The sequence below is a fragment of the Amblyomma mixtum genome, chromosome 3, assembly GCF_055824585.1.
Source record: "Amblyomma mixtum isolate Tamu chromosome 3, ASM5582458v1, whole genome shotgun sequence".
Classification (NCBI taxonomy): domain Eukaryota; kingdom Metazoa; phylum Arthropoda; class Arachnida; order Ixodida; family Ixodidae; genus Amblyomma; species Amblyomma mixtum.
In genome coordinates, this window is record NC_143014.1 from 262,063,260 (window position 1) to 262,087,339 (window position 24,080).

Sequence of the window (24,080 nt, forward strand, 5' to 3'; positions counted from 1 at the left end):
CGCCCATGTACCTGTTGGTTGACAGTTCGACTGCTGACCTGTGCCTGACGCAAATTTCAACTAGCAATTCCGTTCTCAATTAACCCCAGATTCGAACGCGACCAGTAGGGTACTTCTGCGATAATTTGGCAGCCCACAGTATTTGCGCAAAAAAAGGCCTCACCGCGCAAAATAGTGCGTCGCTTTCGCTGGGTATATATACGGCAAGCCAAGTATAGCGCTTGTCATAGGATTTGTGGTTTGCTGTGTCGCTGTCGTCTTGGTATGCTGTGTGTAGGTATCTGCCGTTCGCATTCAATCACGTGGCCTTATAATATCAGACTCTTGTTGATTAATGATAAATACCCGTGTACGATTTGTTCTCCAGTTGACGAATTAACCCGTGTCATTCCATGGAGCCGCCCAGCAGACTATTTTTAAGCCCGAGTAAACATATTTTTAATGTATTAAATGTATATTTTTAGTATATTTCTAATGTATAGTTTTATTATATTTTTAATGCATTATAAATATGCTAAGCGGGCAAAAATTTACTTTTCACGTATTTTTAAGAACGTTTAAAATATTATTCCTAGTATACTTAGAAAGCATTCGTATTGCAGTTTAAGCATAGGGACAAAAAATGCGAAATAAATATGAAATTAATACAATACGTTTGAAATGCATTTTTAGCACATCCTCTTTTTCGCTAAGGGCATTGTTATTAAACCCGCTGTTAAAGGAGGCGGCATAGTAATTTTACATAAAGAAAAGTATATCCAGGAGGGATACCGCCAACTCAATAACTCCAATTTCTATCGCTTGCTTTCATCAGACCCCACCACTGAGCACAGCAAAATTATAGAAAAAACCTTGAAACAACTCACCGATGAAGGTGAATTACCGCCACGAGTAAGTAAGGCGCTGACGCCATTAAATGCGTCTCCAGGGCGCTTTTACATGCTCCCAAAAATACATAAAGAGAATCATCCGGGTCGACCGATCGTTTCCGGCATTGGCACACTCACGGAACCGATCTCGCAGCTACATTGATTCTCTGATCAGGCATATCCCTCCTAAACACACATCTTACATTCGTGACACTACTCATTTTCTAAAAGAATTAAGTCAATTTACTTCTCCAGAAGGAGTTTTTCTGCTAACGCTGGACGTGGTATCCCTGTACACTAATATAACGCATGATGAAGGGATCCGGGCTCTGATCACATCGTATGAGAAACACAAAAGCCTGGATTCTCCCAGCAAAATTTAAGTACTCTCGCAGAACTGACTAATCTGGTTCTCAAACTCAACTCCTTCGAATTCAACAACTCTTTCTACCTACAAACGAGTGGCACCGCTATGGGCACAAAGATGGCGCCAAACTATGCCAGCATATTCATGAACAGCATTGAATCGGACTTTCTTCGGTCATATCCAACAAAACTGGCTTTCTACAGACGCTTCCTAGACGATATATTCATGGTATGGACGGGCACTGAGGACCAACTCATCCAGTTTATCTCATCATTTAACAACATACATCCAAACCTCTGTTTCACGCACACCTATTCGACCAATCAAATTAACTTTTCGGACGTCTTGATTCGAATAGAACAGGGCATCTTAATCACCAGTGTCTACAGGAAGCCCACTGATAGACAACAGTACCTCCATTACAAGAGCTGCCACCCACGCCACTGCAAAACCTCTATTCCATACTCTCAGGCCATCAGATTCAAACGAGTGTGCTCACGCTCAGAAGATTTTAAGGATAATTCTAATCGTATGCGGGAGGTTTTGAATCATCAGCGCTATCCGCTCTCTATTGTCGACGATGCAATTAGAAAAGCGGAAGAGAGAAATCGTAACGAACTGTTTGGGGATCCCGCGTCGGCAGCTCCCAATGAACACCGCTCTAATCTAGTCTTAACCTTTGCTAACAACCTTCCGAATGTAAACAAAATTCTAAGAAAACATTTTAACATCATCGAACAAAGCGACCGACTCTCAAAGATTTTCCCAACGGCTCCACGGGTCACCTACCGACGACCAAAAAATTTGCAAAATTATGTGGTTCACTCTACTATAAGTAAACAAGAGCCTGTAGGTTGCGTGCCTTGCGGGAAGAATCGGTGTCAAGTTTGCAAGCACATGCAGAAAACGACGTTGGCTCAGAGCGCAAACTCTAATTTCAAACACTCCATTCGAGAGAACTTGAATTGTGACAGTAGTAACGTACTGTACATGCTCGAGTGCGGCAACTGTCAAATGCAATACATTGGCCAGACCGAGAATCCCTTCCGAATTCGATTCAATAATCACCGCGCGCATGCCAAATCACTTCCTCTCCTCCCCCTGTCGAAACACGTCCGTCAAGAAAATCATGATTTCGACAAAATTAAAGTCACTCTGCTACAGAGTGGTTTCAAAAATACCCGTGAGCGGGAACAACGGGAGTCATACTTTATTTTCAAATTTAATACTGTGCAGGCCGGTATAAATGAGAACCCCGGAGCTCTCTCCGCACTTCAGAAATCAGAGGCCCAGTGAGATTCACCGCCTCCTCGACTGAATCGCCTGAAGTCATACCATTTTGAGTGTTTGCGTCTACATGCCGCCTTTCTCCTACCCCAACCTTTCTTTTCTTTCTTATGCCCAAACATTGCTGCTGAAACGGCTTCTGCAGTAAACCATAAGGGGACCTTCCACCCCCCCCCCCCCCTTTTTAAATGCCATTTCAAGTAGAACGAAAAGAATGATACTCAATACATTACATTGGTTTGCGAACGAGGATTAGGAGTGTTGCGATACACAAATATGATTGTGGATCACTGAATCCCGTTCGTCGGTCGTCCAGCTAGATAGCCCAATTATCTACTTGCCTGCCTTACGAGGGCGCAGGGCGCTAACAAGGGGCCGTAAGTGAATTTGGGCTACCTCGTGTTTTTCAAAAAGGTGAGGTAGATGAGGGAGGTACTTAGCAAGCCACCCTTACCCCCCCCCCCCTTTTTCACTTTTTTGCAAGTTCTCATGCCTCCTTTTCTTTCCTCTTTTTTTCCTTTTTGTCTTCTTTTGTTTTCTTCTTTTTTCTTCTTTTTATTTTTCCTGCTCTGCGTACGCCCCCTGCTTCTCTCGTTTCGTTGCTCTGCGCCCCACTTCGCTCCTTGGAAAGGGCACCTCGTCGGCGGCGCAGTGTCTTTGCGAGGGGGCGCGCGGCTGACGAGTGGCGGCCGGGGGCTGGCGCTGGGTCTCCACGGGGCCCAGCCATGGGATCAGGTTTCCGTCCGGCGTCTGGCCGGTTAACTCTCCGTCTATGTGATCGCGCCGCCGCCGTAACTCACACTCAGTCAGTAACCACACTTCTGTCGGGCGGTTGGCACTGTGATGCAACGGGCGCGATAATGTTTTCTTCCCGCGTGTTCGAACGTCCCGCTCCCTCCGAAGGAAGCCTCCGCCCACAATATTTCTTCTCAACGGTTTTCCTCGCAGACAGCTCACCCCTCTCCACTTCCGCTACAACCTTTTGCCTCCTTCCCTTCCCCTCACCCCCTCTTTCCCCCTTTCTTGAATTCGTTCTTTTGTTTTTTGTCTGCTCGCTTTGCAGCCCTCATTTTCCCCTTAATCGGCAGGAACACCCTTGTCCGCCACTGTCTTGTTTTCGTGTTTTGTTTTGTTTCCTCAAAGGAGAGCGTTTTTCCCTCTCCATCTGTGTGCGGTGCCGTGAGCAAGTGGATCGTTTTTGTTCACAAACAACCTTACCCTGATGAAGGACGGTCCACCGTCCGAAACCGTCGGTAAATAAATGTTTCTCGAAGAAGTGTACTTCAAATCTTTGGTTTGGTTTGGTTTATGGGGTTTAACGTCCCAAAGCGACTAAGGCTATGAGAGACGCCGTAGTGAAGGGCTCCGGAAATTTCGACCACCTGGGGTTCTTTAACGTGCACTGACATCGCACAGTACACGGGCCTCTAGAATTTCTCCTCCAAAGAAATTCTAGCCGCCGCGGCCGGGATCGAACCCGCGTCTTTCGGGCCAGCAGCCGAGCACCATAACCACTCAGCCACCGCGGCGGCTTTCAAATCTTTCCTTATATATATATATAACCGAACCCACGACCTCCGGAGGTCGTGGGTTCGGATCCCACCGGCGGCATGTGGTCGTTTTTTCTTCTGCTTTTCTAATCAATTCGCTTTAAGCGATAACATATTCAGTAATATTCTAAATTGATCAACACCACAAGATAAATTAATTAATTAATTAATTAATTAATTAAAAACTAAAAACTACCCTGTGTCTCTAGGTTTCTGTGGCTGTTGGCTTCTCTCATATATATATATATATATATATATATATATATATATATATATATATATATGTATACACATATAGGCATTCTGAGTTAGAACAGCTCTTTTTTCGGCATAGGATTATCAGTTGTGTGTGCATCACAATACTGCTAAGACGTGCGTATTAGCAGAGTGGTTAACTAATGTTCAATAAGTTTCATTTTAATTATTACTCTCCGGCACTTTAACTACTGAGAATATGTATCCCTCCGGAAGTAACATTCCTATCCGTTTTTAGAATTTCGAAAACGCGGTTGCCCTCGGCGCTGCGGCTTATCACATTTTGGCTACACCCCGCCAAAATACATGTGCATCCGGGAAGCTTGCAGGCGAAGCAACCTCTCCAATGTATGCAACTCACCAAAATAGCCATAATTTCATGGACCACAGCGCCGAGGGTAATCGCCTTTTGGAAATTCTAAAACCTACACATTCTAAAGACGAACACAGCACACGTGTGTTTCCTGTTCCGCGCGTCTTTTTTGAGCGGTTTTAGAATGATCTTAAAGGTGATATGGATGTGACTTGCGGTGGGAACGCGGCTTTGTATAATTAAATAGCCTAATTCTAATAGTTAAAAGTTAACCATTCAATATTTGTTGGCTTTTCTGGTTTCTGGTGTGCTACCCCGCTGACAATGCCGCGCTGAAGAAACCGCTGTTCAAACTCAAAAACCCTAGTTGCCAAAACTGTCTAAAGTCTTACGTGGCACACCCTGTATGGAGAAAATCGCCCTTTCTGTGAACTTAAATACACACGTTTTCCTGGCTGCGATCGTAGTCCGCTCTAGTAGAGGCCCAGTGCAAAATGAATGTCTCAGAGCGAGAGAGATAGAGAGACGACTTTATTCACACCGACATGGGCCTCGGGGCAGGGGCTCAGCCGGAGGGAGGATCTCCCCCTTGCCGGCCCTCCTGCGCCGTGACCGCAGAGGTCTCGAGGTAAGCCTCCTCCGCCAGGCGTGCGACAATCTTTTATACATCCGCATTTGGGCTGCGGATGTAGGACTCCCAGGCAACTTGATCAAGGGGATCACTCTGTTTAGTTCCCAGAGATTCGGAGCATTGCCGGAGTAGATGGTTTTGACTCAGAGGCACGTTGCAGAGATTGTAAGCCTCCGGGTCGCCTCTAAGCTCATTATGCAGAGTAGCATAAGAGAAAAAGATATTGGCCTAAATTTTTCGCCAGGCGCTACATTCTTAGGGTGTTAGGAACCTATATGGTGATGGATAGATCCTTCGGCCTAGTCCGGAAGTTTCAGAGAGCACTTTGTAGGTGATGAGGGGGTCTTTGTCTCCGGGTAGCAGGGTCTCTACATTGTCGTGTTTTATAAAATCGAATTTAGCGGAAAGCACGAGCTGATGGGCGAGTTGGTTGTACATGATATGATTGAAACAGCGCAAGGCCGAAGGCCAAAAAGAGAGCAGAGGAAAGGAGGAAAAGGACAACACATTTAGCGGGTTTTCCGGGACATATGTAGGTAATTTCCGCCACACGCTTCATAATTAAACTAACGAAAACTGCCTTAGAGTATTCAATCGGGCTAGCTGGTTCATGCTTGAGGGAAAGGAAAAACGAATTCTTTAATGGTACATTCAACATACACAGTGGATTCTCATTAAAATTACTGCGGACTCCCTGTAAACACGTGGCTATAGTCATGTTTAAACTGTGCCCTCCATGCTGCTTGCAACGCGCTCTTGACCGCAAAGGCTACACAGTCAAGTTGCACGCACTATTCGCTGCTTTCGAGGTGCTGCAAAGATGTGCACCTACGACAAATGACACAGATGGGGATCTTCACGCCTGGTTGCGCGCGGCGAGCATCTCTATCTCGCACCAGGAGACATATTCTGCAAGCTCTCCGTTTTCTGTTTCCTATTCAGCGCCAATTTGGTCCTCTGTCATTGGTGACTCCGATATACCCACGACTTTCAAGCGTCTGTGGAAAGGGACCCAGCCATTAGCTGTTTGGCAACCGAACCTCACCATTTCATGCCCTTGGGTGCGATATGCAGCCAATGGTGAGGTGCATCGTACCGCTATGTGAACAGCAGGGGACCGGACCCGACCACTGGCTGCCATTGGCTTCTATATTCAGCCAATGGTGAGGTCCGGTCGCCAACCACCCATTGGCCTGGTCGCTTTCCACTGAGGCTGCAAAGCCGCGTATATATCTGAATGACCAATAACCAAGGCCCAAATGGATGCGAAATGGACAACAAAAAACGTGCAGCTCATAGAATATGGCCCCATGCAGGTTCCATGCAGGCGCCAGCAGCAGGCTAAACGACGTACGAGGTCTGTTAGAAAAGTATCCGACCTTTAGCTGAAGAAAAAAAAACTCGCATAAGTGGAGTGTTGGAAACCTAATCACCCTCAAAGTAGTCTCCTTGGGACTCCACACACTTCTCCCAGTGGTGCTGCCATGGTTAGAAGCATTCCGAAAGGCCTCTTTCGGAATGGAGTTTAGCTCAGCTGTCGTTGCAGCCATAATGACCTCTCTTGTCTGAAATCGCGCTGCTTTCAATGGGCTCTTGATTTTGGGAAACAGCCAGAAGTCGCAGGGGGCCATATCAGGAGAGTAAAGAGTCTGCTGAAATACAGGAGTCTGGGTTTCCGCCAAAAAAGTCTGAATCAAGTGCGAGCAGTGTGCAGCCCCAGTCAAAAATTCCTTCAGCCTATCGGTCTGAAGGCTGAAGGAACCCGTAATTTGGGCCTGTTGGGCTGTTGAGATGGGCCTGTTGGGCTGTTGGTGTTGGGCCTGTTGGGCTGTTGGTGTTGGGCCTGTCGGGCCTGTTGGTGTTGGGCCTGTCGGGCCTGTTGGTGATGGCCTGATGGTGATGGACCTGTCGGTGTCAGACCTGTTGGTTCTAATGGCGTCGGCCTGTTGGCACAGATCCTGCTTGCAGGTATCGGGATAGTGTTAGGCCTAATGAGGGACGCCAGTCCTAATGGCGCACCATAGATAAGTTTTTTCATCACTCAGAAATGTGTGCTGCACATTGCGCATGATAACATAGCTTCTTCGATTAGTGCATCGCAAGCTGTTGCAAAAAGGCAGCGCCTGCTACTAATAATATTTTCCAATTAAGCTGGCCAAAAGGGTCTGTAATGCCCTACGATATATATACTGACAACCAGATTTAGGGCAAACGAAAGCTTTATTATAAAATAGAAACCTGTAAAGAGGAAGATGATCAGCAGTCAGAGCAGCAGAACCGAGGCGAGGCGCGAGATGAGAAGACGACGATCGGCAGCTGAAGCAGCAGAGCCGACGCGCGGCGCGAGACGAGAGCGTGAACTGTTCCGGGACCGGACCTGTCCTTGCCCGCTCTAACCGGCCTTCACAACTGTCAATAAAGGCCGTTACATCTTGGTGGAGGTGCGGGGTAGCGGAGAGGCGTCTTTTCGGGTGATTTTGTTGAGGCGCCAGTAGTCAACGCAAAAGCGGATAGAGCCGTCTTTCTTGGTGACAAGGACGACGGGGGAAGCCCAAGGACTGTGTGATGGTTGTATGACGCCACGCTGCAGCATATCATTGACCTGGGTGTCGATAACCTGGCGTTCGGTGGCCGAGACGCGATATGGGCGTTGGCGCAACGGCGAATGGGCACCAGTGTCGATCCGATGGGTAACAGCTGAAGTGCGACCAAAACGGTGGTGAGAGAAGTCAAACGATGACCGAAACTTATCTAGCAGGGCCGCAAGCTGGGTCTTCTCCGGTGGCGAAAGATTTGTGTCGATTGAGCCCACAAAGACGGCCTCGGGAACGGGTTGAGGAGACGGTGAGGAGGAAGTAAGTGAAGACACTTGCAGGCGGCAGGAGTCGTCCTCAGAAGGGTCCCAGGCGACGACGGAAGCGAAAGGCTGGACACATCCCAAGCATTCACCATGAAGAAGAGTGGAGGGGCACAGGAATGGATTCGTCAGGGGCAAGGCGCTGCAGCCGGCTGAGACGGCAAGCACGGCGAATGGCAGGGGTAGACAGTGGCGAGAAGCAGAGTCGGACGGGATGAAGATGACAGGGCCGTTGGATCCAGAGTCGCAATGAACAGAGGCGAGCACAGCAGAGCACGGCGGGATCATGACGTCATCAGCCACAGTCAGCTTGGAGCACAAGTTAGTGGAAGCGTTCACAGAGTCGTCGCCGAAGGGAAGAAGGGCGACTTCGGAACGAGCGCAGTCGATGACAACGTCATGTTGGGAGAGAAAGTCCCAGCCTAAGATGACGTCGTGAGACGGCCATGGGAAGACGATGAATTCAACAATATACAGAACGTCCTGAATAGTAACTCGGGCTGTACATGCCCCCAAAGGCGCAATAAGTTGCGAATTAGCGGCGCGAAGCATAAAACCATATAGCGGAGTCATCACTTTTCGTAACTGGCGGCACAATTTCTCACTTAGTACAGATACAGCAGCACTGGTGTCAACAAGCGCGAAAGCATCGGTGCCCTCCACAGAAACCGCGATCAAATTTGTCGGAGAAAGTCGAGGTCTTGAGCTTGGTGACGAGCAAGCAGTTCTTGCCTCCGGAACTGCGGGCACTAGTTTTCCGAAGGGGGAAGAGGGACGACGGCGCATCGGGGAAACCGAGCGACGACGCGGAGATGGAGCACGGCGGCGAATAGACGGCCTGAGATCGGAGGAAGCAGTGGTCTCAGAAGGCGAAGTGCGGTGAAAAGGCTGGGGAGGGGCATAGGCGTAACCTCGAGGGTCAGTATTGGCAGCAGGGGACAACACTTGGCGGCGGCAGGGACGCATCACATGGCCAGGAATGCCGCAGACATAACAAATGGGTAGGTTGTCCGGTGTCCGCCATGGACGGAAACGTTGCGGTGGTGGCCAGGCAGGACGAAATGGTGTCGACTGCGGTGGATGCTGGTACGAAACGAACGTTTCTGGGCGGGGACGCCTGACGGCTTCGGCATAGGTAAGTGGCAAAATAAATTTATACATCATGACCTCCAATTTTTCGTTGCACGTCCCCCAGCTTCTGTGAGATGTGAGAGGTGCATGCGCACGGCTTTCAGTCTCTTCTCTGCGAGCTCCTTTGGTATGTCTCCCATGTAGATATGAAACGAGCTGCACAATAGAACACAAAATAGGCCACATTTGAACACAACTAGATACATGATAAATGCAAAAGTGAGATTCAGAATTACCACTCTCATTGTAAAAACACAGAAACGAATGTTCGCCATTAAAGGGGCCATGAAGCCTACTTTCGTGCATACCCTTGTTGTAGCATTTAATTCCCAACACATTAAATTACAATACCCAAAACTTTCAGTTGATTCCGTGCGGCAGATATCTTTAAAACGATTTTCGTTTCCTTTGCGAACTGACTGCTTGTCTGGCAACCTCTGATTGCTGACGACACATGGGCCTACCCACTCCGCGTCTGCTGTGTGTTGTTGGATACATTGAGATGCTTGCATGAAAACCAAAGACAGAGATTACTCGAAACAACGGGCAATGCTATTTATACATTCTGTGCAGATATGTCAATTGCACTATCTTTGTCGCAGCAAGATCGGAGAACGCGCACAATGACTTGCCACCAGTCGTTGAGAATGCTAATTTCACAACCAAATAGATAAATCAGGTTACTGGCAGAACGGATCTTAGCGAGAGCCACACAAACAGTGTGGAGATCTCTGAAAGTGCTGTGATAGAGCCTGCATGAAGAAACGTATGGGCATAACACACCTTGCAAAAACTAAACGTCACTTTTGCCCGACTTTGCAGTTTTGGATGCAATAAGGACATTGCAGTTGTTACAAACCTCGGATACAATGAACAGGATCTCCATGACTATCACGCTTTCTGTAAGTGAGCGCGACTGTATTTGGCTGAAGCAAAGTTTGATTGCCTAGGTGTTACTCAAAGCAAAGAAAAAAAAAGCACTAGCACCTTTCAGAGAAGACTTTTTCCGGTGTAAGTGCCGGTTTCGCCTCTGTTCTGCCAAGAGACTGGCACTTATTTGAAAGCACGCCAGTCACGCTGCGGCTCTTCAGCTCATCAGGTGTCCAATACACCTGAGTAGCACCGCGGCAGAACATTGAGTCTGTTGGTGCTCTCAGGAGCATCTGCCAGGCACCAGGCTCCATCCAGAGCCCACTGCCTGCATAGACCTGCAGCAAACGTGGAGAATTTCGCATTTGTACACATTAACAGCAGTGAATCAAGGGATTTTAAATATTTCATAACTTAAAACAAACAGCTGAAAAACATAAAAATTATGTAGGCATGAATGCACTCTTTTACAGCGAGCAGTGTCCAAAATCAGTAGATTTTTTATTTCTAGCCTTATAATTCGAAAAAAAAGAAATTGCTTGCGTGCAACATGAAATATATAGCACAATCTTCTGACAGTTCTAGCTTCTCTTCATTCCGAGTCAAATACCGCCAAAAGTTGAAATAATGTTCTCTGCCCCAATTCAAACAAACTTCAGAAATGAGAATAAATTTCACATACCAACAACTAGGCATACCTGACAGAACAAGGCAGCCTCCTCATGATCAAAAATTATTTGTGTACTAAGAATTTCCTCAGGACAAGAATAACTGCAGACCCATTATGGCATCGTCAGGTAATGAAGTACAAAAATGACAAATTAGAAATGCTGACCTGTGCCTTACATGATATTGTCTGAAACCACACATCTATGCTTTGCACACTACCCTTTTCGGCACACTTACTGGGACTAGTATAAGTTTCTACTGTAAGCTAGCATCATCCTCTAAACTGTACCCATTTCACTATGTACCAGCCCCAATTTAATTAAGAATCATTCACTCACTCTACTATGGTATTTGATACACTATATGACTTAAGAACACGCACAATCACCTTTCCATCATCCCTAGCAGAACCTATCACAGTGTCCTGCCCACCAGGCAGCTGGAGCTGGCAGTCCGCGGCGCTCTCCATCTCCTCGGCTGAGCATACTTTTTTGACAAGAAAAGGAAGTACACAAATATCAATGCACCTCAGCAGCACATATAAGCAAAAAGCAAACTGAGTTCAGTTTGACATTGTGGGCTATCAAGTAAATGAAAAAAATTAAGTATTTTGCTCTCAAGGTAACAGTGAAAGCTTTGCACAGTAGAACCTCGCTGCTGAGTTGATGGGTGCTGCATTTTCCTGGCTGCTACACATTGTAGTGGTCTAGATCTGGCATGATGATAATAGGGTTCCATGCATTATAAACCCTGCTGTTCGTTGCATTGTAACTTCGGCCACATTCCTACACAGTAATACTTGTGAAATAACACCCCATGCCAGCCTAAATGAGAAACGGTGGCGGTCTTATGTTTACTTCTAAAGCGGCTTTACTTGGCCTGGCATGTCTAGCACCACTGTGTTAGGCAGACGGCATTCAGACAGGCTGTGCCATCATCATCAACAGTGGTTGCACTTTTTTGAAGCAGTAGCTTCACTGCTACAGGTGCACGGCTGAGATCGCCATGTACGCAACATGACCTTCAAGTCTGCCACAAATAAAATAAACAAACAAATAAACCTCACAATCAGTGGGATTCAAACTCAGGTCCATTGGGCGAGAGCCAGGTGCGCTAACCACTAAGCTTCAGACCCACGGTGTGACAATTCAATAAAACTGGAGATATACAGGGTGTCCCAGCTAAAAGTAACCAAGCTTGTTAAAAAGAGGATGATCCCTAGCCGAGTGAGACCAACTGAGGGTTGTTGATAGTCACGTGTCCTAGTCTGCAGTATTTTTTTATTATGCAAACGTGATTAATTAGCAAAGACTAATTAGCTAACTTTTTAATTATTGCTTTCAGGAAGAAATTGTCAATGCAGGAGTTGTAGATCCCATAGAAAAATAATCGTTTGCCTTGTTTGCAGCTAAGTACCACTGATACAACTTCTTTTATCTGACTTAAAAGAAAGCCCGTGAAATACAAAAAGAACCACGTGATAGGGAAGCAGTTACAGCGCTCCCAAACGAGCGATCAAGCAACGACATCCGCTTATGTTTGCAACGCTGTCCCGTACAGCTTTTGGCGTCTTGAGGAGGTGGCGAGATATGCACCAGGAACTGCTTATGTGTCATGGAAAGTGAGCGGGTGCTGCTTTTCAAGGAAGTGAAGCGCGGCTCGCATGGAGCGCTTTTTCACGCGTAACCTCGCCTCGAGTGATAGGAATGTGGCCGTGCCGCTAACTTGCACCGTCACGCGCTGAAGAAACGGTCGCCCTAGCGCCGATGCGAGAGTTAATTACGTATATCTCGCAACCATCACAAAACGCCGAACCCCGTTCGGGACAACGTTGCAAAGATAAGCGAATGTCTTTGCTTGGCTGGTCGTCTGGGAGCGCTGAAACTGCTTCCCTATCACGTGGCTCTTTTTGTATTTCGCGGGCTTTCTTTTAAGTCAAATAAAAGAAGCTGTATCAGTGGTACTTGACTGCAAACACGGCAAACGGTTATTTTTCAAAGGGATCTACAACTCCTGCATTGACACTTTCTTCCTGTAGGCAATAATTAAAAAGTTAGCTAATTAGTCTCTGCTAATTAATCATGTTTGCATAATAAAAAAAAATACTACAGACTAGGACACGCGACTGGCAACAACCCTCAGTTGGTCTCACTCGGCTAGGGATCATCCTCTTTTTTACAAGCTTCGTTACTTTTAGCTGGGACACCCTGTATATGTGCTTCTTGTATACTAACTGCTAGGTTACACAGCCGCTCATGCAATATCATAGTAATTTGTGATTCGAGCGATTCATGATTGATCAGTGACAGGCGATTTCGAGAGGAGTTTGAAGAGGAATAACAAGAGGAAGACGAAGAATACAAAGAGGAAGATTAGCGCTCCACACGCAGAAAATCTAACACCACGGGTATAGGAAAAAATCAGCTGTGGTTTAGCTTCGGTTAAACCTGGTGAGAAGCAGTAGTTTCACGTAGCTACGTGCGGCAAAGTCCAAAGAAACAACAATCTTTCAACAAGCCGAGAAACTAGAAACAAACAAAGCTTTGCAAAGCGCAGCCACATGAAGCTACCGCTTCTCGCCATGTTTAATCAGAGCTAAACCACAGCTAATTTTTTCTTCACCTATCCTTGTTTCTTTGTAATTGTGCTGCTAGTGTTAGTGTGGCTGGCGCGATTGATTTTGTCCTTCCGCACCTCATCACATCTTTTGTGACTTCTGGATGCACACAGCAGTGGCAACAAAGAGGACGAGGGCTAGCCTCCGCTGGAACCAACCATTATGTTGGCTGTAGCGGCATTAGACATTCTCAGAAAGTATGTTTGCAACGATCGCAACAGCCACATAGCCCCGTAAATTCTGGAGAAATGAGTAGTCCTCACCGGACCTAAGAAAATGCAGCAGACAATGCTGCATGATTTTTTCAAGTGCCAGCACTGCAATAAATGTGTTTAGTTCTTCATTCCTGTCATTTTTAAATTTGCCCTACTTCCTGCCTCTAATGTTTCCTCGCTCTTGCATTTTTTTTTTTTTTGTAGCAAGAGCTATTGGTCGCAAAGTAGCATTTTCACTGCGGCGGTGGTCACACCGTGGTCACACCGCTTCTTGCGCCTCTGCCTAGCAACTGTTGCCAGATGGAGCCGCGCCATCTGGTGCAACGTCAGAGGAGGAGGAGAGCCAGAGATAGCAGTAGGCACAGCAAGAGACCTCCCAGGTCTACGTATGCATTCACTGGACACCCAGAAATCACGCACAAGGGACCGGGAACAGGACTGCCCACGAGGCTGCTGGCGCGCAGCTAGAGGAAGACCGTCGGCATTGCCTTAACGTGAGCCGACCAACTCGGACCACCCTTATTGTTCTCCCATCCCGCTCATAATACCCGACTCTATCATCACACGCCTTTAACAAGAGCAGAGGGGTTTGTCGTGGGACTTTGTCCCAGACATTACTCCATCCATTCCTTCTGGACTTTCTCGCCCGGCCCAAGTTCTCGCTCACAAGGTGCGAGCCGGTGCAGCGTACACCCCGGACATCCCGAGTCGATGGCACCGAACCAGGATCGGCTGCCCCGATTGCCCTGCTGACTCTGTTGATTTGCACCACCTGATCTGGACCTGTCCTGGCACTGCGAGCCTCTGCGCCTGCTACACCTCTGCCTACCACATCCAGACATACGATGACTGGACGGCCCCCAGTACCGACGCCAAGCGCAAGCTCAGTGCCCTGCTAGACTTCATGTCAGAGACCGACACCCTCACCTTCACCTAACCAACCCACTTCCCCCTTGGGCCTCAGGTCATCCTTGTGATTAAAGATTTATGAATGAATGAGCAGCGGCCTGTATAAGAGGGCGGTTCGTTGAAGCTGTTGTGGCCAGAGATGGAGAGCGAGTCGGAGAGGCTGAAACAAACCAAGCTTAGCTGTTGGAACGAAACAAGGCAAAGGCGACGAGACCGAGGAAGAACATGCAGAACGTCTGAATAAGCGACGCCGTGAAGATGCAGCTCGACGAGTTCGCCTAGCCAATGAAGGTCCATTACCTCTCGCTACGTATGTCTGGCATAGCTGAGCTAAGCCACAGCCAATTTTTTTTAGTCCCGTGAGGAGTACATCAGCAAGGTTATGCTGTATTAAAACTTGTAGAAACATTAATACTATGAGAAACACATCTCAGTGAAGAGTTGATCGGCTGCTACACTAACAGTAGTAAAGCTTTTTGACGGGCTAGTTGGTACATATTCATATTTGAAAGGGTGTGCGCTAAAAAAGACGTACACAGGAAAAAGATAGAGACGACAGGAAAGAAGCGCAACTTCCAACTTTAATGACGACAAAAGAAGCCAGGCGCACATATATATCCGCTGATAAACAGATATGAGCTGCGTGATGGAGCGTGACCCCATCAACCAAACATAAGACAGCGCAAGAAATGCATATCTAAGTGACATTAAAAGAAACACAAGAAAGTGAACATATCAAACACCTGCCGAGGTAAGGTAAAAAAGTGGGATTCGTATCGGCTGACAACAATGCATAACAACATGGGAAAACAGAGCTGTATGAAAGATGACACTGAAAAAGAGGATAACACCATAAAAAAGGCTAACAACATCACGAAATTTTTAACAAAGAACAAGTGAAAGATGGAGATAAAAACCGTGTAAAGGGTGGTAAATAAAGGCACATTGGAACATCTAAAAGGACACTAAAACATAGAGAGGCGAACGGGTTAATAGTCTAGATGTACCCATCCAGAAAGGCAAGTTCATTTCTAGACAGGTTAATGGAAGGCGTGCTAACGCACTTGTCTTTCCTGAGGTGAATAAAAAAGGCCTCGATTACTTCTCTTTCTGTCTTGTCCTGAGCCTTAGCTAGAAACTTGGTTTCATTAAACTTGGGGTAGCAGTTCTGGCAACTGCTGCAGTGTAACGGAAGGTTACCTCCAGACCTGTTCTTCATGGTGATGTTGTGCCTGCGGGCGCGCTCATTGAAACATTTCCCGGTTTGACCCACATACACTTTGCCGCACGTCAAGGGAATCTCGTACACAACATTGGCAGTGCATTGTGTGTACACGGTTTGATGCTTGATATTACAGGCCTTCTTAACACGCTTCCTGGTCACCATCGGACATAATTTCGCCAGTTTGCAAGTAGCCGAAAAAACCAGCCTAACCCCGTGACGAGACGCAACTTTCTTTAAATTGTGTGAAAGACCATGCAGGTAAGGTACCTATAACCTGCACAGGTTTCCGTTCTGTTTGATGTTTAGCATGCTCCGAGGCGGTCAAAGGAGCTGAGACCGGATGCCTCGAAATATTCTTTTCAGGTAAAACGCACAAGCCTGCTTGTCCACCACGTGCCATTGTGTCTGAAAGGGATACGTGGCAAAAAGTTGTGGGTGACTTCCTTCGGTGCCAACTGGACAGAATAGCTGGCGCTTACCCTTACCGCGTTCGAAGCTCAAAGGAAGTGGTGCAGGTACTGGAGGGAGGCAAGGTATCGGCCACAACTGGTTTTTCAATTGACGTTGAGGACTTATTTTACTCTGTGCCTCACGACGGATTGTTGGATGCTGTTCGTGAACATTTGGAAGAATTTGACGAAGTCAGGTTTCAAAATTCTGCCGGTGTCACAACTGAAAAATTTCTGGACCTACTATTGTTTTATTTGGATTCCACTGTTATTTGCTTCCAGGATGAGTTTTACTTGCAAAAAGCCGGAATTTGTATAGGTTCCTCAGTCGCACCGGTCTTATGCGAAATTTTTCTGGCGTCATTTGACCGGCGCCTTGAAGCTAGCTTGAAGGACACAGGGATAACACGTATTTTCAGATACGTCGACGATTATCTTGTCCTTCTTAACGCACCTTCATACTGTGCTGCTGATACACTTGTAGTCCAAATTCTCACTACCTTCTGTTCTTCATCGAGGGGTCTAAAATTCACGCATGAACGAGCAGATCATGATCGACTCCAGTTTCTTGACTTACAGCTTATTTTTACAAATGATCATGTGTGTTGGTCTTATCAGCCGCACTCAAAGAAGTCACTTTTGCCCTATGATAGTGCCCACTCCAAGCTGGTAAAGCTTGGCATAGTATCTCTTTGCATGAAATCTGCATTAGAAAAATCCTGCGGCCACAAGATAGGTGAAAGTTTCCAGTGCCAGATCGACCGAATTTCTGCTGCAGGTTACCCTGCAAATCTGGTCACGAACATGTCTGAAAACCTTTTGCAAAAAATTAAAAACTCGGAGCATGCTAAACATCAAACAGAACGGAAACCTGTGCAGGTTATAGGTACCTTACCTGCATGGTCTTTCACACAATTTAAAGAAAGTTGCGTCTCGTCACGGGGTTAGGCTGGTTTTTTCGGCTACTTGCAAACTGGCGAAATTATGTCCGATGGTGACCAGGAAGCGTGTTAAGAAGGCCTGTAATATCAAGCATCAAACCGTGTACACACAATGCACTGCCAATGTTGTGTACGAGATTCCCTTGACGTGCGGCAAAGTGTATGTGGGTCAAACCGGGAAATGTTTCAATGAGCGCGCCCGCAGGCACAACGTCACCATGAAGAACAGGTCTGGAGGTAACCTTCCGTTACACTGCAGCAGTTGCCAGAACTGCTACCCCAAGTTTAATGAAACCAAGTTTCTAGCTAAGGCTCAGGACAAGACAGAAAGAGAAGTAATCGAGGCCTTTTTTATTCACCTCAGGAAAGACAAGTGCGTTAGCACGCCTTCCATTAACCTGTCTAGAAATGAACTTGCCTTTCTGGATGGGTACATCTAGACTATTAACCCGTTCGCCTCTCTATGTTTTAGTGTCCTTTTAGATGTTCCAATGTGCCTTTATTTACCACCCTTTACACGGTTTTTATCCCCATCTTTCACTTGTTCTTTGTTAAAAATTTCGTCATGTTGTTAGCCTTTTTTATGGTGTTATCCTCTTTTTCAGTGTCATCTTTCATACAGCTCTGTTTTCCCATGTTGTTATGCATTGTTGTCAGCCGATACGAATCCCACTTTTTTACCTTACCTCGGCAGGTGTTTGATATGTTCACTTTCTTGGGTTTCTTTTAATGTCACTTAGATATGCATTTTTTGCGCTGTCTTATGTTTGGTTGATGGGGTCACGCTCCATCACGCAGCTCATATCTGTTTATCAGCGGATATATATGTGCGCCTGGCTTCTTTTGTCGTCTCTATCTTTTTCCTGTGTACGTCTTTTTTAGCGCACACCCTTTCAAACTAGACTAACACTGATGGCTAAAAAGATAACTGGTGAAATAATGAGGGCTAAGTGACAAGTGACAACCGTGGCCGCAGTGGCTCAGTGGTTATAACGCTTGGCTGCTGACCCAAATGACGAGAGTTCGATCCAGCTGCGGCAATGGAATTTCGATGGAGGCGAAGTTCCAGGGGCCCGTGTGCTGTGCGATGTCAGTGCACGTTAAAGAAACTCAGCTGGTCGAAATTTCCGGAGCCCTCCACTACCACGTCCCTCATAGCCCGAGTCGCTTTGGGACGTTGAACCCCCATAAACGAGCCTTAAAGACACAGCAGAACACTGCGGAGCGAGAGCAGTTCAGAAAAATCGCATATCCTGCCAAAAATGAAAGGGGCAGTACAGCAAGCCTCATAGGCAGTGCAAAAAGAAAAAAAAAAGACGTCAGGTTCAATTAACTGCGCATCTGCTGAAGGACAGCAGGAACACTGTGCCAGAAAACTTTTCAACCTGTACACGGTACAACGCCTAACAACTGTGAATGTACCAGACAACCAGAATAATGCTAATATATTTTGTTAATTCACAAGAAAGGGGATGTCAATCAATTAAAAAGCTTTTAATTATTAGATAACTATGGGAAAGAAACATGAAGCTTAATGAAAAGGCTTGAAATGCAACTGAAGGCAGGACGGCAAGCTATCGAAAGGTATAGATGTAATCACACAGTAGAGTAGGAGAGCGACACAAAGTAGAGATAAAAAGTACAGAAAGAAATGGGGCCTGGGAAGGGTATGTAACCAATTTCAAGAAAGGTCAATGTAGCACATACAGTCAAAGTTAGGGGCACAGCAGAGATGGTGGAAGGATGAGAGTAGAAGTTTCAGGGGATAAGACGCCCTCAAGTGGCACAGGACAGGGTTAACAGGCGCTCATTGGACAAATCCTTTGTTTGCAGTGAACAGTTTTTTAGGCCGATTTGATTATGAAAAATAAAAAATGGCATGCATCACAAGAAGGTTCGCTCACCAAACTCGTCTGGCCCACTGCCACTCGCCCCATCGATGGATGTCATTGCTGGGGCCAGTTCTGTGAATTAGGTTTAGTTAGAGTTCATGTCCTTACACCAAAATGCACATCAAAGGTACCGTAAAAACCCGCGTATAATACGAGGTTTTTTTCCCATAATTAGCGTCCTAAATTTCCACCTCGTACTATTTGCGGATCCGAATAAAAATTTTCGAAGTTGCTCGATGTTTTGGTTTCGTTTTTGCGGCGTGGCTATGGCTTCGCTTCGCTATTGGCGCGTGGCTACGGCTTGGCTTCGTTACTCTCGACAAATGACGTCACGACGTCGTTTCTTTGTTGATCCGTTGGGTGCGCCGGGGGGTCGCGGTGTGCCGTGCGCCTGTTGACAACACACGTGCTAGCATGTAAGGCACGCTTCGTGAAGTGGATATTGTTTTAGAGAGCACGATGTCACGGTCTCGAAAACAGTACTCGGCTACTTTCAAGCGATTTTGGCTGCGGAGAACATCGGCAACGGTGCGGCCGGGAGGCAGTTTGGTGTCGTCGAAGGAAGCATTCGTGGATGGCCACAACAGAAAGAAGCCCTTTTCGTGTGCAGCGGAATGCGACAAAGCTTTCGCGGCCGTTTGATGGTTGTGTAAACAAACCGTTCAAGGACGCAGTCAGGCGGTGCTACGCAGAGTGGATGCACTCAGGTGAGCCTGCAGTGACGCCAACCGGGCGGCTGAAGCGGGCTTAAGAAGTGCAGCATCTCGAACGCCCTCGATGGCACGGAAGATGAGTACATTTGGGATGATTTGTCGGACAAAGAAATGTTCGAAGAAAGCGCTACTGAAGAACAAAGTAATTGAAGTGAAGTGCGGGATGCGATTTGAATAAATGTCTTCTATGAGCTTGTGTTACTCGTATTATACGCGGGTGAAACTTTTTTTCCCATTTCGCGTCTCTAAATCTTAGCCCCGTATTATATTCGGGTTCGTATTATACGCGGGTTTTTACGGTATATTCACACAACGGATGAGGTCGCAAAAAGATCTCTAGCATCACCTCAAGTAAAGGCAGTGTCCGCATGCTGAAAGCATTCACACATGAGATGAAAACAGCAGATCTTGTCCTAATAGAAAAAAAACGCCCTCCTCTTTCCATCTGCAGACACCAATTGGTTGGCGTCAATTCGCGACGTCAAGCCACATAATGCACAGTTCACCCTCAAGATTTGCAATTCAGTCCACCGTGCGAATTCACCTTAAGATGACTTCCAAGAGCACTTACTTTAAGCTCTAAGATATACATGCATGGTGACACCTACAACATGCAATTTGATGAAGTAGCTTAGCTAAGAAAAAAGGGATGAGCAGCACACATGTGAGCTACTCAGGAACAAGAACCAGAGCTAATGTTTTAAACAGTTACTAGGCACATTACCATAGCATGAAAATGCACACACACCTCTCAACTGGCATGTTAGAAATACAAAACACTTCAGTAAACTATCTACACAACAATAGCACACCTTGCAAACATACACCACCTGGACTTTGTGTTTCCCAAATATAAGACATTCATTTTGTGCACAAAATTGCAACAAATAAACAAAGTAGCAGTGCCACCTAATTGGCCATTTAGAAACAAGGAGCAGAGGTATTATGAACAGCAGAGTTAGTTGTTGGCCTGGTTAGCATCACTGATTTAAGTTCATAGTTTTCCAGCCCTACGGAACACACGCACATACATGAGCCGCCACGGCAGTTCAGTGGTTATGGTGCTCGGCTGCTGGCCTGTTAAGACACGGGTTCTATCCTGGCCGCGGTGGTTGCATTTCGATGGAGGCAAAATGCTACAGGCCCGTAAATGCAAACTGCATGCAGGAGATCTAAAGAATGAGGACAGGTTCCAAACTTGTCAAGCACTGCAGTGATTGTACAGAGATTTTCAAGTGTGAAGATCCTTAGCAGAAGCAAGCCACTTGTGAAGGGACAGAGACGCATCATATTAAAAAAGCTGGTTCACAATGTGCGAGCAATACTTCAGTTGTATCATATAACACAGAAATGATGTTTCTTTCATAGTTTTGATGATAAAGGTGTGATAAGTTTGTTTTCTTCCTGCTCCGCTGGTCTGAAGGCATTTAAGCAGTGTCTGCGCCGTTAAATAACCAGTTGTCAGTGAGTGCTGTGTTTTATCCTTCTTCCCAACTTCAGTAAAACGGCAAGTTGAAGAAAACAGCGCAGCAACAGGCACAAGAAAGAAGATGGGACAGGTGCTGACTAGCAACTGAAGGTTTATTGAAAAGGAACACATAAAATATACTCTCTTCACAACCAAGAGCATGCATGAGCTGCGCGAACAACACTTATAAGCTATCAACTTCAGTCATGGTGGTCAAGATTCAACAGTTCACAGCCATGAACGGCCATCCGTCCTTGTTAATGATTGTGAACTATTGTATCCTGACCACCATGACTGAAGTTGACAGGTTATCAGTGTTGTTTGCGCAGCTCATGCACGCTCTTGGTTGCGAAGAGAGTATATTTTATGCATTCCTTTTCAATAAACCTTCAGTTGCTAGTCAGCACCTGTCTCATCTTCTCTCTTGTCCCTGTTGCTGCGCTGTTTTCTTCAAGTATCCTTCTTCCCTTCTTTGGTCATGCACCGTTGCACTGAAAAACTACAAATTTAAAGTACTCTCAACATTTGCCTGAACAATTTAGCACGTCTAAAATATGCTTATCTTCTGGTAGCCTCCAGCTGCTCACGATGATGGTCTCTTCTAATTCATGATGTGACAAGCAAAGCTGCATCCCTGCAAAAAAAAAGAAAGAACCAAAAATTTCCTAATATAAGCATCTTGGTGGGCACACGTCTAATAACAAATCTTTTACAATCCTCAATGAGCACAGACATTGGACAGCTCTGTACAAAGAACTTATGTCCAGTCATTTGGCTCAAACCAAAATAGTGAGAAAAAAATCCGCCCTTCCCTGGCAGCGCGAGCATATTTTAACAGCCTGAGCAACAAATTGTTCTGAAAGTGGCTAAAAAATGCATTCATTACATAAAAGACATCGACTATTCATGCCACCTAAAATTCCTCCAAAGCAAGCAAATAATCTACAAACAAAAATTCTCATTCCCGCACCTCACAGCAATGGCCAGTGCTGCTGTCTCGCTTGAATCCTGCCTTACAAGCGGACCTACTGGTGTCAGCCATGGGGACGGCCATTCAATTGCTTAAACCCACAAGGGCGTTTGTAGATGAAGGCGTAGCCGGCTGAAGGTGGTTGCACATCACTCCCTTTGTCTTCCCTCAATTGTACCATGGCGGGTGGCCGACAAAGTAAACTGAGCGAAGAGGGCAGGCCCAGCCTATAGTCTTTTTCAGCCTCACTGCTGTGCACAATTTGAAAGGCATAGTTGCTAACGGCCGATTCTACGTGGGCTACACAAGCTAGATCACAAACTGATGATGGGTGCAGGGGTCAAGTGGATGCAGCTAGCACAGGAAAGGGCTAATTTGGGGAATATGGGAGAGGCTGTCGCCCTGCTGCGAGTATAGTCCGGCTGATGATGATGAAGGATGATTGCATTCCAATGAATATTTCACTTTTCTTACCCTTGGTGCAAATCGCTGCACAGTCCCATAAATGTTGGTTATAAGAGTATACATCTGATTAAGAATGAGAGGGCAAATACTACACTACTGGCATGATGCAGCAGCGTCAGTGTTAAGTGAAAGAATAAATTCTGGTTCCTTGCTTACAATGTCGCTGGATCTATGCTATCTTCCAGTAGAATGCATGAGAACTGGTGTAATGCCCTCGCACAAAGTGCAGACGTTAAGGAACATGCACAACTTGTTCTTCCAGAGAACGAAAAATCCCAAAGTAGTGGTAATGACCATCGCTCATCACTGCTGGATCACTATGCCTCTGCGTCTTTAGTAATTTTCTAGAATCCGTGGGTAACTCTGGATGGTATGGCTTCAGCACTTTAAGCAGGGAATGCAGGTGAGAAGCAGGCAATTGGCTATTAATTGCCCACACGCGCAAGTCGTGCTCTAGACATTGAGTAGCGGAACCAGACTCAGGTGTCATCCTATCTTCATAACCCACCAACTCCTCATTGTCAGAAATTCGCGCCAACTCTTACGTTGCACTTTCTATGTCAGGGATGCTGCTAGCGGTGCTAAAATCTGACAAGTGAGAACTGCGGCTTTCAACTGCGTCCTCGACCGGCGCTGATAAAGAGGATAAAATAACATTATGCGATGAAAAGGCATCTTGAAACTGTTCTGCTCCTGTTGCGCACAATCTGCTGCCATGACCATTATCAACACTGACAACTGCCAAACAGGGTAGCATTTCGTGATGCGTACCCGCAAAAGCCGGCTCTCACCATCGTGGGCACCCTTGACGAAAACAGTTTTCTAGTTCGTCGTGAACAGCCTCTGCTGTTCTTCGGCGTCGTTGCCGAAATGACACCTCGATTAGCGAACACTTCATTCTCTTCATGATACAACGAATGTAGCACTTTATCAAACTATCACGCAGGGCATGGGTAACATATATACACTACTGGCTTTGTGCCAACCAACACAGGTCACAGCACAACAATGCAAGTCTAGAAATCACTCACCATTGAGGTCATCCTCTGGGCAAGCCTTTGTTGTTTCAGCTGAATTCCAGTGAAACCACAACGAAACACAGCAGTGCGGGCACGACGACCGCCAAAAAACTGTACTAGAAGAACAAAAAACGTGAAAATCTTGCCATGACTGCCGCTGACACGCGAGTTCTCGGACCAGCGCACGCCGCAGGATTGGAATTTGTCTCTCGGCGCGGCCGCGAGTAGCCGCGGTTTGGATTTGGATTTGGACCATTAGACTGCAGGGCGTCAGTGAAACCAGAACTAAATTTCTTCGGCAGTTTTAATTTTGTCTGCCTGTTTAATTAAAAACAAAGTAATTCCAGCTGTTTAAAAATATTTCAGATAGAAATATATCTTTCTACCTTAGTGTCACC

At 46.3% G+C, this 24,080-nt stretch overlaps 1 protein-coding gene across 1 annotated transcript; it reads right to left on the minus strand.

The window, feature by feature from the left end:
- Positions 1-7,473: 7,473 nt before the first annotated feature.
- Positions 7,474-21,357, minus strand: LOC149354592 (uncharacterized). The gene is made up of 4 exons (XM_089583430.1): positions 19,060-21,357; positions 11,188-11,285; positions 10,248-10,468; positions 7,474-9,416 (listed from the first exon to the last, which is right to left on the minus strand). The coding sequence occupies exons 1-4, from the start codon at positions 19,103-19,105 to the stop codon at positions 9,290-9,292; spliced, it is 492 nt and encodes a 163-aa protein (XP_089439556.1). The 5' UTR covers positions 19,106-21,357; the 3' UTR covers positions 7,474-9,289.
- Between the last annotated feature and the right edge of the window lie 2,723 nt (positions 21,358-24,080).

Bases quoted from the DNA above. Each gene is read 5' to 3' on its own strand.
- LOC149354592 (XM_089583430.1), bottom strand. From the start codon at position 19,105: ATGACATCCATCGATGGGGCGAGTGGCAGTGGGCCAGACGAGTTTG. The intron at 10,469-11,187 runs GTGATTGTGCGT...CGTTTGCTGCAG, and splicing joins CTGCTAGGGATGATGGAAAG to GTCTATGCAGGCAGTGGGCT. The intron at 9,417-10,247 runs GTGCTAGTGCTT...TCTATTGTGCAG, and splicing joins GAAAAAGTCTTCTCTGAAAG to CTCGTTTCATATCTACATGG.